The 13,958-nt window shown below is 38.1% G+C and overlaps 1 protein-coding gene and 1 long non-coding RNA gene across 3 annotated transcripts in view; one reads left to right on the top strand and one right to left on the bottom strand.

Moving 5' to 3' along the window:
- The window catches only part of LOC148188687 (uncharacterized), a 252,520-nt gene that overhangs the window by 228,704 nt on the left and 9,858 nt on the right, over positions 1-13,958 (bottom strand). The gene's annotated exons all lie outside the window — the stretch shown is intronic.
- Positions 2,938-13,958, top strand: part of LOC121946473 (immunoglobulin-like and fibronectin type III domain-containing protein 1) — a 24,214-nt gene continuing 13,193 nt past the window's right edge. For both annotated transcript variants that reach the window (XM_088081953.1, XM_088081952.1), the window contains exons 1-11: positions 2,938-3,094; positions 5,330-5,406; positions 7,762-7,821; positions 9,921-10,043; positions 10,254-10,393; positions 10,543-10,642; positions 10,766-10,808; positions 10,925-11,099; positions 12,060-12,258; positions 12,583-12,855; positions 12,968-13,429. In XM_088081953.1, coding sequence (XP_087938079.1) covers positions 5,361-5,406; positions 7,762-7,821; positions 9,921-10,043; positions 10,254-10,393; positions 10,543-10,642; positions 10,766-10,808; positions 10,925-11,099; positions 12,060-12,258; positions 12,583-12,855; positions 12,968-13,429 — 1,621 coding nt within the window. In that variant the 5' untranslated portion in view covers positions 2,938-3,094; positions 5,330-5,360. The remainder of the gene's footprint in view (positions 3,095-5,329; positions 5,407-7,761; positions 7,822-9,920; positions 10,044-10,253; positions 10,394-10,542; positions 10,643-10,765; positions 10,809-10,924; positions 11,100-12,059; positions 12,259-12,582; positions 12,856-12,967; positions 13,430-13,958) is intronic.

Genomic DNA, 13,958 nt, shown 5'->3' with positions numbered 1-13,958 from the left:
TAAGAATATCTTCACTCCTTGTTGACGAATGAGTGACAAGGCCTCAGCTGATGTACTGTTGAGGTTTCCCTCAGAAGAGCAATCTACACTACGGAGAGGCAGGCCAGGCTGTCTAGTTAGCACCTCAGCGGCGGCTCTCTGTGGTTCCCCATGACTGGAATGAAAGCTATGCAGCATGACATTTCATCAATATAAGGAAGGCGGGCTGAGGGGGTTTAATTTCTAATCCAGCTGGTTTATGTGGGCTCAGGCCTACTCAAGAGCCTATTCAGATGCATTAGAGGTACTGCACGTGGAAGGACAAGCATGACAGGACACTGGCACCATTTGGAGTTTGTGCTAGTAGATTCTATGTCCTGTTAAGAGTTAAGTGTCAGAAGTCTGTATTTTCATTTACTTTTCAATGTACAATAGATCCCATTGGATACTCTGCAACTGATATAGAATTGATGGAACTGTTATGTATGTTTTGCTCAAAATGTGAATGGTTTTGGGACACATGACATCCTTTTGTGGTGGCGAAGTATGTTTTTTCCTATACAGTTTAAGATCTGGTGTTTAAATAATACTAAACTAGGGGTATTAGGTTTCTGAAAGATATTTTGAATAACACCCACTTGAGGTGGGGAAAGATGGATCCTTAGATGCACTGTGATTTATTATTCATCCTTTCACAAATCTCAAAAACAGGTCTTCTAAATGCTAGTAAACAACATGATGTTGACGAAAAAGGCAGAACTCAAACACAAGGGCAGGCACAGTGACATCACACAGAGGCTCACGTTAATGGAGCACAGCAGCAATCAGCAGTAACATTACCAAATACACTCTAACGCTATAGTCTGTTTCACCTCAAAAAACTCTGCGCGCCCTCAGCATCTTGGCTTTCCCCAGAGCTAATTGTGAAGCAGAGAGGTTGCTCTTCACTGCTGGAGATATAAGTAAACAACAACACTGATTTTGGTATTTTCATACAGGCATTTTAAAATGCCCTGATGAAGACAGTAAGCTTGAACGCATAGGCACCAAGCCCATGTATTAAATGCTTTGTAATTCTTAGTGTTCTATGGTATTTTTTGGTTTTGACTTGTTGACAAAACAGATAAAAAATCCAACCTCTCCCTCCTTTTTTTCGTCATTTTGGCTAGTAAGTCAAAGTTAAAAAGAACTTTCAGAAGAGCTGCACTGCATGCAAGTAAATTCATCTGTATATTTAAATATGGAGCATTACAAAAATGCTCTTTTCAAGAGAAAAATAAATCATGTATAAAAAATTTTAAAATTTGATTTAACGTAAAGATTCATCAATAATCGTTTTAGAAACGCTCGCAGCCTTCTGAATCGGAATTGAATTGTGAAGTGCCTTGATCTTACCACCCCTAATGTTAGCAACTTAAATACCAGAAAACTATATTCTTGGATGTATGGCACCAGAGGTAAGCCTGTTTGGTTAGCAAAAGAAAAAGGTTCATCCTCTGGACAATAGCCATTTTAGGAAATCTCATCAGCTTCAGCTGTTGAGCTGGGCCAGGCTTTGAGCTGAACGCCAATATTATCATGCTAACATGTTTATGCTAGGTGTCATGTTAGCATGATGTTACGCTCACATTTAGCATAGTGTTAAATGCTCATGTTTCACAAGTTAACATGTTAACATCAGTATGCTATGTGAATATTAATCTTAAATCACAGATAAAGAGTGGAAATTGTATGTCGGCAGCGCTAAATGAAAAGTCAGAGATCACCAAACTCATTACATGTCAGCGTCAGGGGACAATGGAAGTGTGTATCGCACTAAATGGCAATCTGTTCAGTAGTTGTTCCTCTGGACCAAAGAGCTGGACCAACAGACTGACAGCATTGCCATTTCTAGAGCCAAGCTGCTAATGTGGCAAAAAAACAAACAGGTTTCCATGGAGAGAACATAACAGGAATTAAATATAGTTACCTCCCATAAGGAAACTGCAACAGCAACTGCAAAAACAAAGTGTGGTAAAGTCAACCGTTGATGTTTACCACCTGCTGTAGCAACATGTTTATGTCAACGTATATTCTTATGCATTATAAGCCATGCACATTACACAGATTAAAAGCCAGAACATGCATGCACAGCTTGATTGTTATGTCATGACTGTAACAGACATTCCAGTATTTGACCTTGAAACCATTAATGCCTTGTTCTTCATTTGACCTTCCCCTCTCTGAAGTTACAACCGCCTCAAAGCCATGACAAGAGGAGCTTATACCACATAAATGCCATGACCTTGATTATGTAATATAAGAAGTACATGGCAGACGAGGGATAAGTACCTTGTTCACAATGTTTGATCTTCAATTGCAAGAGGTGGGTTCAATTTGGGATCAAATTGTGAATTAGTTTCAACATTATCTTCAAGTTCAATGGAGAGTATGACTTCCAGGCATGTTCTTTTATTAGCTTCACAGTTCAAATGAATAGAAATGCCACGCTACCTGCTTGCCACCACCCATTAAATTTCCATAAGCAGCCTTTAGTTCTGCATACTTCCATCGAAGCCTTGGGTGACAGCTCAAACTCAAACATGTATCTTTTGAAGTCCTTTGCCTGCACTTTCCGCAATTAACACTCTACTTAACAGGGAAATTAAAGCACTACTAACCCCGTGACGGCTGAGCGTGTATGGTATCTGCAAGAATCAGATCCCACACAAACATAAACGAACGCACCAATCATTTTCTTGTCAGCAACTGTTCTGTGAAAGATGAGTATGCTGTCACCAGTAATTACCGCGGTAAGAGATAAACTTCACCACTAACTTGTCATTGGTAGCCCTTCCCACTCCTTCGGGCTATTCATCCCTCCTTACCTCATGCGGTGCCCCCACCACCACCCACTCCCTTAATAATAACCCACCCCCTTTGAGCATCCATCTGCCTAAAGAGAAGAAGCCTCTCCTTGACAGACACTGTCTAGGCACAGGCTTGCAGGCAGCAAAAATCAAACGTGTTTTCCTAAAGGATTTAATATACAGTAAACCCCAGGAGGCAGACCATTTATACCGTCTATAAACCAGCCTAAGAGCCTCAGTGGGAGTGAGGACAGAGCTGCAGACAGGTAAACCACTCTTCCTCTCCATGTGTTTGTGTCTGTGCGACCAAGGGGTGCATACTGACCCTTACTTCTTTATGTGGATTACAGTTTATGAAATGCTAAAACAACAACAACTGGGGTATTTACTGGATGCTCTTGAGAGGAATCAGAGGTTTCTATTTAAAGGAAGACCGGATCAAAGTGTTGATTTTCACTCTTGTTTGTTCTGTATTGTAGGCATGTTGGTGTATGAATAACTCTTCTATCCTTTAATTACCTTCTATTTTCAATCTGTGATAAAAACGCAAGCAAGTTTGGCTTCAGAAGCAATCATCATTGAAAGTTTGGATTGGAACAGATAAATGAAATATTCAGCTGTAATAAAGTTACAATATCTCTTGCTGTGTCTCTTTTTGTAAGGTTATTATTTTATTTATTAACAGTGAACTCTGAATGCATAGATGTATTCAGAGCATCTAATTCTGAGGATATTACTTCTGAGAATGGGGATCTCAGAGCAGCAATAATCTGCAGCAAGGCGCTTTATGAAGGTATTACAGGGTCACAGCTAACTTTAGCTTCGGGAGCCAAACACCATCAGTGTTTTTGTCCTGCACTCAATATGAATCGGCCTCTCAATGACCACCGTCTTAATATTTGTAAGCCCTGAGATCTGTCCTGAATATAACAATATGCATAATCGTTCCTGTCAAAAAAATCTTCACTTAATACTTTTTGTGTTACATAAGAAGTAACTGCTGCCATCCCTTTAGGGATACATTTGTAAAGGCATACAGTTCAAACTTCAGAGAACATATTAAAAAAATGAGTTCAACAAAGCTTTTCACTTAAGCTTTTGAACTGCAGCAACTAGTTGAATCAACACTTTTTTGTATCCCTATTAGCACATAGAGTTCATGTATTCCCCACCGACTGTAATGCTCATAGGGAATAACAAGCCCCGAGTCATACTCAACATAACAGGTTGACCTTTTTACCTTGTTCCACATTTTTAGCCTCAAAGCATGGGTGGATACACATGGGCAGATACAACAGACCAGGCAGTTTTATATGAGCAATGCAACCTACGCTATAACACAAGAGTGGGGTCTCACTGTCAACATAATGGAAATATTTGAATCTTATGTAATCAGTTGTTTACAATGTATTGGTTGTTGTCCCAAATTAAAAAAAAAAAAAAAACAAACAGAAGCCAACAAAAAGATTAAAGGGAAACAACACCTAAGTATATGTTATTTTCATGGCTTTAAAATTTCAATTAATATTTGGGAACATGAGCTACTCAAAGCCAGAAACCAGTAAGCTAAGTCCCAAACATGTGATGTCATTGAGCATAAAGTCTGAAGCTGCTCCACAGACAACAAATGGGAGCCTGATTTTGTGGACCCACAAAATGTTTGTTTTCTTTTTTAAACCAAAATGACCTTTACTCTATCATAGTGTTTGTTGTTCTAAAACAGAAAATGTACCTTTATATTCCAAATATATCCCTGAGTGCTCTCAGTGTCACCTATATCTTTTACAATCCACTGTCCATGCAGCAGCTCCTGACTTTCTATTTTGTGAACTATTTTATGTGAAGTGCTGCATTCATGCTCCCTCTGTCACAATTACCTTAATAATATGCTGTAGTGTGTCATGTGCCATTATTTTAAAATATTGTAGTATGTGCATAATTAAAATTAGACAGAGGAATATCTGTGAAGTTTTTCTTTATGTGTGTGATGCAACCTGATTTCAAAATCAGTTCGGACGTTAAAACTCCTATAGCGTCAGCCCAGCATAAAGCCATAATACCTTATAAATGGAACTGTCTTTTCTTAATAGTTCTGTCTAGTTTTGAATGATGTTAAGAAAATCTCTATAAATAGCAGCATTGTATTATATGCTACGACTACTACTAACTGTTCATTGTGCTGGGTCTAAAAGTTTGCATTCAATCACTCTGTTTCTCCTCTCATCTATCAACCTGATCAACCCTGCCTGGATCAACTGATCAGTTACCCCTGCAGCAACTCTAACTGCTGCTGAAAGATTAAAATAACTCATGATGAGTTTCGCCTGCACTGCGTTACCCCTGCATTCTGTCATCAGCTATCATCACATAGATTCTGATCCTGTGGGAAACACTGAAATGCATGTAGATAATACCTTATAATGCAAAGAAACACTAATGACTGATCTTATCACTGGTATTAATGGTTATATTATTGATGGTTATCTGTCTTTCTTTTGCAGGTCATCCATTTGACGGTAAACTCTTGCCAAAATGTGGAACAGGGCGAAGAACACAGGCCCCGCCACCAACAGACAATGTACAGTACTACAATCCCACCTCTCTCTTCAAATCTATTTTTCTACTAATTTCTACTCCATTTTACTGATTTCAGCAACAACTAAGTGGTCTCCTGTCCATATATTGCAACCTGTGTCAAAGGAAAGTTATAAGTTTAAGTCTTAATCCCAAAACAAAGCCATAGTGCTTATATTCTGTCACTGTAATTTATAAAATATATACTATACTGCAGGCTCTGCAGAATTGTTTTGTGAAGCAAAAAATCCTTCAATGACTGAAACTGTTACACTATTGAAAATCATATAACAAATATTAAGAACCAAAAAAGACGACACTGACAACATTGTTTTATACCACCATTTGGCGGATAAAAATGTAATGAAAGCCTAAATTATTGCTTGATGTAAGCAATCCAATTTAATTACCGTCTTATATACAGTGAACTATGTGCAAGTCAATTTATCACCAAAAGTGTCAGAAAATGAGCTGTCACTAATCCTGCCAAAACATAACATATTGCTGAAGCCAACAAACAATTTAGAGGACAGAAACTCTCCATGTTGTATACACTGTCAGAGTGGTACATCAAGACAGTGGCTTAAAACACCATGAAACATGAAGCATCAGTCATGCTCAGGCTTCAACAGTACTTTATACAAAAACTGGAGAAATATTACTGTCTTTGAAACAGAAAATGAAAGTCTGGTCCTTTTATTTATTAATAACCAATAAATGCCTGACTACATTCATATATTCCTAATATATTTCTGTGATATGAAGGTATTAAAGGAATCCTTCTTACTGTTACAAATGTTGGTTACTGTACCCTTTCATCTCATCATCTTAAAGCTCCGTTTCTTCTACCAACATGGAAACACGACTAAATATGTATTTGTTTAATGCAGCAATCATCAATATGTTTATAATAACAATTTAACAAATGACAATGCGGAAACAATGTGATAATGAGAGGTGAGTTTTTAGCTCATTGTCTAGCTGTCCAAAACCCGCATTTTTAACTACTTCTCAGAGTGTCATTTATTGCTGCAGCAGGAAGCTGTTTTCAGAGAAAAAGCCTTCTGCTGGGGCTGTCCCAATAACCGCAATATAATAATACCAGCCAATCAAGTCAGCTGAGGATGGCAAGCAATTGCCACAACCACTTTGTCCATCTTTTGTGTTTTTTGATGGGAGCGCTGCATATTTACACTATGTTATGCAACAGCATGACAAGGTACTACTCTGCGGAGTGCTAATTTTTCGCCATTTTTTTCCTGCTCTCTGAGAAAAAACATTAAGCTTGGGGTAAAACGCTGCAGCCACTTGTCACCGTTACATTTTACCCAGCCATCCAAAAACAGTGGAGGAGGGACAGGACAAATCACATTTCACAGAGACCAGTGATCACATTGCTTAACAGCAACAATAATGGAGGAGAAATTAATACTGAACCCAAATACACTGGCCTGTCTGTCCTATGGGCTTCAGCCTCCCCTTCATCGAAAGCAATAGCGGAGCAGCGCATACTAAATTGGATTAAGGAGGCCACAAACATCACTCCAAATGAATGATAATATTGCTCCATAACTACAAGACGTGTAAATACAAAACCATTTGCTAACAGGTTTGTTGCATCAACTTAAAAGCTCATAAAATATCAATGCTGTTAAAAACTTGTTTGCGCTGCCCTCAAGTGTCTTAATTTTAAAAGATCAATTATTGCAGATTTTAAAAGAAAACTGAACTTTGAAACATAACGTACACGGCATCTGTAAAAGGCAGTGAAAGTGAAAACATTCACTTCAACCACATCATGTACAGTATTTCCAGTGACTTAAAAATTCATGACAACTATGCTAGTTGGAGTTTGCCCAAGTGACAGGCAGCCAGTTGACTAAAGGTCTTCTCTCCGAGGCTTCAGTGATAAAGTGAGGATGAGAAGAAAACATCCCTGGATTAAAGTTGCCTGCCTGCTGCCCTTTACTGTGACTCTCTCTGTGCTTCAGTTTATTCAGGCCTCCATGAGCTTTCCTTTTCCACATTATGCCTGCCTGGGTCACTTCCGTCCTCAGTCTCTCACTCAATTACTTCTGTCTCTCTCACCTTTTTCATCTCTCTCTCTATCCATCTATCAGTCACACTCACCTGAAAGTAAAAAGGCAAACAAATGCTTTGAAAGGCTTGGATAATCATTTCCACAGATATAAGGAAATGCCTACAGGACATAGCCTGTAATTTCACAGAGGCAGCTAATAACAAACAGCTCCTGTTGGACACGCACTGTATAGATATATATACCACTTCATGTCCTAAATCCATAGCATAGCATTCACTCTTGTACTTCTAACTGATCGTGTAATTTCTTTTCACCCAGGTTTCTCCCTCGTTCATCAATACATTCAGCGCTTTAATGAGGTGTCTGGCAGCAAGTCAGGTGAAATAAAAGAGCTCAGCTTTTTCCTGGTAGTGAAAAACACAGAGTGTTTTTTGAGATCTCCATGCACTACTATACTGTTTGAATGCAATACTGAGCTACATCCATTATTATGAATAATGGAATAAATATTGAATAATACATTAGGTATTATTGAATACTATGTCTGCCTGTGGCCTGTCCTGTCTTTGTGTTGATAACGTGAAATATCTATTTACCACCTTGTCAAATCAGTCGCCCTCAGTTATACGTTTGACAGGGTGGCGGTGCTCCTATTTCAGTCCTTGTCAAAATAATGATTAACCCCTGGATTAATGTTGTTCTTCATCGACTCCTGTGTGATCCTCTTTCTTTGCACATCCAAAGCCTGATAAAAAAAAAAATTGAGCAACAAAGGAAGTGGGCAGAGGATCACAGTGTGGATTTCATGCACCGCTGTTTGAAATGCCTGAGTGAATTAATGTGCAGTATATTCATTTACCTTTGTAGTCTCTGTATTGAATATGCACGTTACAGTTAAAATGATTAGTGGATCAATCAAGTAGTCAATTAATAGAGTAATTATCTGCAACTTTGATTATCAATTAACCCTCTTTAGTCATTTTTAAAAGGGCAGTTCACCTTAAAAATCAGCAATACGTAATGGTCCAATTTCCTGTAATGCTATTTATCTAAATTGTGTTAATGTGAGTCGCCAATTGCTGAAGATATCGGGCGTAGAGATGTCTGCCTTCTCTCAAATGTAATGGAAGTAGATGGCATTCAGCTAGATAAGCCACAGAATGTTGTGAGCGGCTTTATGTAGAAACTATTTTCTTTCTACTGAACTACGCCCACCAACAGTATCAGCTACAAAGGGAGGTGTGTATCATCTCATGGACAAGAGGCTTGTGGAAGTATTGGTCATAGAGATGTCTGCCTTGTCTCGCATATAATGAAACTAGATGTGCTAGCTCACCGAGCACCACTGTGCTAGCTAACGATACAGCTCAGATGAGGAAGATGCCATTTGTGTTTACATCTTTAGCTGTTACTAGGACGAGCCTCTCATTCATAAGAAGACTTCCATGGAAACACTGTTAGCAGTGGTTTTTGTGGTACTTTGAGCACCACAAGCCAAGTGCCATCTAGTTCCATTATACTGAATATGTCTTACATTTGGCAACTCACACCAAAACAATCTAGACTGATAAATAGCAATAGAAGTAAGAGAAAAGATTTGGGGGTAAGCTGTCCCTTTAAATAAAGTTGCCAGTCATCCCATTCTTGAAACTTTAAGTGATTCTTTGCTGCTTTTTTCTCTGTTTTATATCAATATAAATTGAATGTCTTTGTAAAGACCAAACTATGATTTGTGAAAATAATTGAAAATGTAAATGATCATTAGTTGAAGCCACTTTGTGACAATTATACATAAGCTAATTTTCAGAACTACATAAGCACCAACTTCTAAGTAATGAGAGCACACTGTGAAATTACTCTTATGCTGCATCTCTGCAATAAAAGGTTCTACAATATAATTTGTAAATCATATTTTTGTTGATGAGTTTTACTGTACAGCATGTGCTGTATATACAAGTACAGAGCAACTTATGCCTCATTAACTTTCTTTCATTTTAGCTGATATGGGCTTTGAATTTTTCAGTTAACAGATAAAGTCACTAAGCTGACAAAAATCCAAAGCAAACAGAACACATCTGAAATGTACAAGAGTGAAAATACCCCTAAGTCTATGGCATGACTTTCCTCGTTGATGTTTTTTAGCCATCTGAGATTTGTGTGCAGCATTTCCCATTTGTTTAGTCATCAAAAGGGGAATGCTTATGTTAAAACACAGGCACACGCACACGCACACGCACACACACACACACACACACACACACACACACACACACACACACAAAAAGCATCACTGGGAAAACGCTTGACATTCCTGACATCTGCTGGCAGCAAAAAACAGAAATGATCACTTTTACCAAAAACAGCACTCCCCATTTGTCTGAATATTTTTTTTTTTTTTTAGGCTGTAAAGTACTTTGCTGTGCTCATAATTAAGTGTTCTGTTTCTCTTTATTTTCAATTTTGCTGGCTTTGTTTAGCTGTCATTCGGAGAAGATCTAAGACTCCTGGAGTAATGATCATGCAGCACATAGTAAACATACCAGAGGGAAAAAGCACCCCAGATTTCCAGAGTAAACCTGCTCCACTAACGATCAAGGAAGGTGGGTTTATAACAGGACACTAAAACATATATTTGCAACTGTGCAGTAACCTAAAGGAGGTGAATGACAATAAATAACTCATACTTTATCAAAGAAACAAAGGAAAGTTAATTGGTGGGTTTCATAGCCCCTTTTCTCTAATCATAAACTCCAACTGAAAATCATGGATGTAAAAATAAAGATGCAATATTTTCATATATCCCCATATAGGAGCATTAGCTGTTTTCAGGGTCTTGGTGACAGGGGATCCAAAACCAGAGGTGTCATGGAGAAGAGCTAAAGCTCCTATTACAGACAAAAAAAGGTTTCAGAGCAAATATGATGAATCCACTGGGGAGCATATATTAGAGGTGAGTGAATACCTTCACAAACAGTAAATACCCACTGAGTAGCCACGCAGCTCATAAGCACAGTAAAACAGTATGAACAGCAAAACTGTATAAAAATGTGCAATTCAATCTGTGCATCTGATAATTTGCCATGTTATTTGTATTTCTAGATTCACAGAGTGACTGGTGAGGAAACAGATACATACAAATGCTATGCTGTAAATGAATATGGAAAAGCTGTCTGCACAACAACATTAAATGTGACTGTGGGTAAGAGTTCACGCAATAAACACGATTGTGAATATTGGTTTTGATTGTGCTTGTCAGGGAGTCACACTTCAAGATTTGTGTAGTAAAGAAATTAAAAAATGCAACTGTATTTGCTGCTTTCAGCTTCAAACAATCCAGGAGACTTCAGAAAATTGCTAAGGAGAAGGTAAGAAAATAGATACCATGACATTAAAATATCTAACCAGATATTTCTGCATGCATGTGCATTTTATAATCAATTGTTGTTAGGTGATAAACATTTTTTTTGCCTAACACCTTTAGTAAAGGCAATGAAAAAGCAGAAGGTGAAAATGATGAAAGATTCTGGGACGCCATGTTGAACGCTGACCGGAAAGACTACGAGCGCATCTGTGCTGAGTTTGGTGTTTCAGACTTACATTCGATTCTCAAAAAATTGGAAGAGAAGAAGAGAGAGAGGGCACAACATAAGTGTAAGGTATGAAAACCGCTGGCTCTTAAAAATAGCAGATTAACTCCAGCTAAATCATCAGTACAGTTCTTAACAAGCTATGATGGATTTGTAATTTCACAGACGACATGTGACATGGATTTAACTGTTCATTCTGATTATTTACCTAACATAGCATGTTATTGTGTTGCTAAACATAATAGTTCAAATGTTATCAGTTCAAATCTGAATAAGAACTGCATTTAAAGTATCAGTAATGAACTATATCATCTGTTTTTATTGCTCATTTCATCTAATTAATTCTGAATCGCTCAAGATATCTGACTCCTATCTTATCTAGCGGTTTCCATCTCTCATCAGTATCAGAAAACAAGCAAAATTATGTTTAAAAAAGATGGCTGTACTTCATTAGAGCCAGAAATTGAGCTAAAGGGTGCACAGTGAGACAGATTAAGAGGTGTTTAGCTTATTGTTTTTAAAGTATTGTGTCTCTTAGCACTTCATATTTGCTTCATCAAGAATTATATTCACAATATGTAAAATCTGAGCTAAATTTTGAAATTTACGCACTTCATTCGCTTAAAAATTCCCACAGTGAAGGTAAAAAAAGTGGAGTCAATGTCATGTACACTACCTCTGTTAATGCAATATGCCGATTTCATAGCAAAATGACAACAATACATAAGTGTACGCAATCTCATTTTTTGCTCACTATAGAGCAAATTATTGAATATGTATTATCTAAGGAGTTATGAGTTAGTGGACAGGAGAGTGATTTGCGACAAAGCCATTGTGTCTCAAACTTATTTACTTGCCGATTCAATGAGCTGATTTAAAATAATTTATCATAAAGTGGTAATCATTATCAGAGCTGTACAGTGACATTTTATATAATATGCACTATATACAAATATTGAAAGGATCTTCTCTATAGTCAAAATATTAAAAAGTTCAATTTTGTCTGTAACTCCTCTGTGTACTTTGTAGAATGGGGGGATTCCCTACGATGGAGATGCGGCGGAGATAAACTGCCTTAAGAGTTCTGGGAGAAGGACGGATTATAATACTAAGGGCCAAATGCAAAAGGGCACAGAGCTCAGTCAGGCGGATGGAGAAGTCAACCTTCTTGATACAGGGCTGGATCTGACAGATGGAGAGGCCACTCTTCTCTCTACAGAGTTTAAACGTAGGTTCAAGAAATAAACAGTGGATGGGATTTAATCTGTATCCAACCAGTGTTTCCTTTATCTGAAAATATTATTTTCCAACAGTTCCTTTGAGGTAAATTTCACAATGGCAAGATTACTCTTCTAAAAATTAAGCTAAATGACTGTTGGTGATTGTTTTCAGCTTTTATGAGTACGTATAGATTTTTTCTGTTCAGAGGTTATTCTCTTCATACACAAACACACAGACTGCACGGGTCTAATCATCATTACTATTAATTGTAGTAGCTTTGTGTAATGAATAGATGGCTGGGTTCACTGACTTCTTTGTGTTGCTTTTACAGTTTCCAACGTGGACTTTGTTATCAAAATTCAGGACCTTAAAGCTCATGAAAGAGAGGATGCCCTCTTTGCATGTGTTCTGACACACCCACTGCCCAGGATCACATGGATGGGCAAGGGCAGCACCCTGGAGGATGGAGAGAAATACAGCATAACTGTGTCAGACCACAAACTGATCCACCGGCTGGTGATCAAGGACTGCAACCAGCTGGACAAAGGCATCTATTCAGCTGTGGCTGGCGTTAAGTCCTGCAGTGCCTGGCTGGTTGTTCAAGGTAATACCTTACAGCACCAAAAAACAATTTGTCAGTGTGTCTTGAAGTGATCCTAATTGCTGCCATAATTATGAGTGATGTGTCATGTATGTTGTATTTCACACCCTCTAAGCTGAGAGCGACCCTGCATCTGCTGGACTGAAGAAAGCTCGTAAAAATACCTTGGCTGGTGGAGCACACATCGACCTTGAGAAGGTGGCCAGAGAGCAACAAATAAAAAACAGAGAGGAGATGGAGAAGATTTTAGCAGCCGTAAAAGCAAAAGACAGAGAAGGACAACTGAAAGAAGGAAAGGCTTTAATGACAAATGGAAGAGATGGTGAAATAAGTGCAGTCACTGGAATGGGTAAAAACAGTGGAACAGTAAAGAACAAGAGTGATGCTGCAAAAGCCAGTGGCCTGTCTAAGTCAAAGGGGAGCAAGGGGAAAGCCAAAACCAAAAACTCAAGAGGCAAAAAAACTAAATTAGATGCTTCAGGGTGTGTAACACAAGAAGGAGGACAACTGACAGGAAATGAGCCCGAGAAGAAGAAACAAAGCAGATCCGGTCAAGTGGATTTTGACAAGGTAACAGGTAAAGTCGATCTATGTCTAACAATGTATTTTCACCGGTGGTTAAAATTTGTGTTTATGAACAAAACATGCAGGCTTCCTTCTACTTCACTTTTGTTATTTCAAGAGAGGAAGCGAGTGAGGAGAAAAGAGTGCCCCCTAGTGTTTAGGTTAAGTGCCACATACTAAGAAGAGCCCTTTATCTTAAGGCTGATTTGTAGTTTTATGATTGATTATAATTATCATTGGTGTGTCTGTCGCACTGTAATTACACCTGCAAAACATTAGTTGGCAGTTAAGTTTTACTGATACAACCAATGCGCCTAAAACACATAAAATATGTCTTAATAGTGATTAGATTACACATAAGTACAAAAATCAGCTTAATTAAAACTCACAAGGTTCACAGGAAAATTACCGTCTTTTGCTTGACATGTTTTAACCACAAATACCACATGTTTATGTCATTAGCATGAGCCTATGACATTTTACATTGCATAAATAAGAATGGCTGCTAGCAGACTTTTTTCTATGAAGCCGGGCAATATTTA

Source organism: Plectropomus leopardus, chromosome 9, assembly GCF_026936395.1.
Source record: "Plectropomus leopardus strain MGB_pleo_1.0 chromosome 9, ASM2693639v1, whole genome shotgun sequence".
Lineage (NCBI taxonomy): Eukaryota > Metazoa > Chordata > Actinopteri > Perciformes > Serranidae > Plectropomus > Plectropomus leopardus.
Note: the sequence above shows the minus strand (reverse complement) of the source record. Positions and strands in the feature narration are given on the sequence as shown.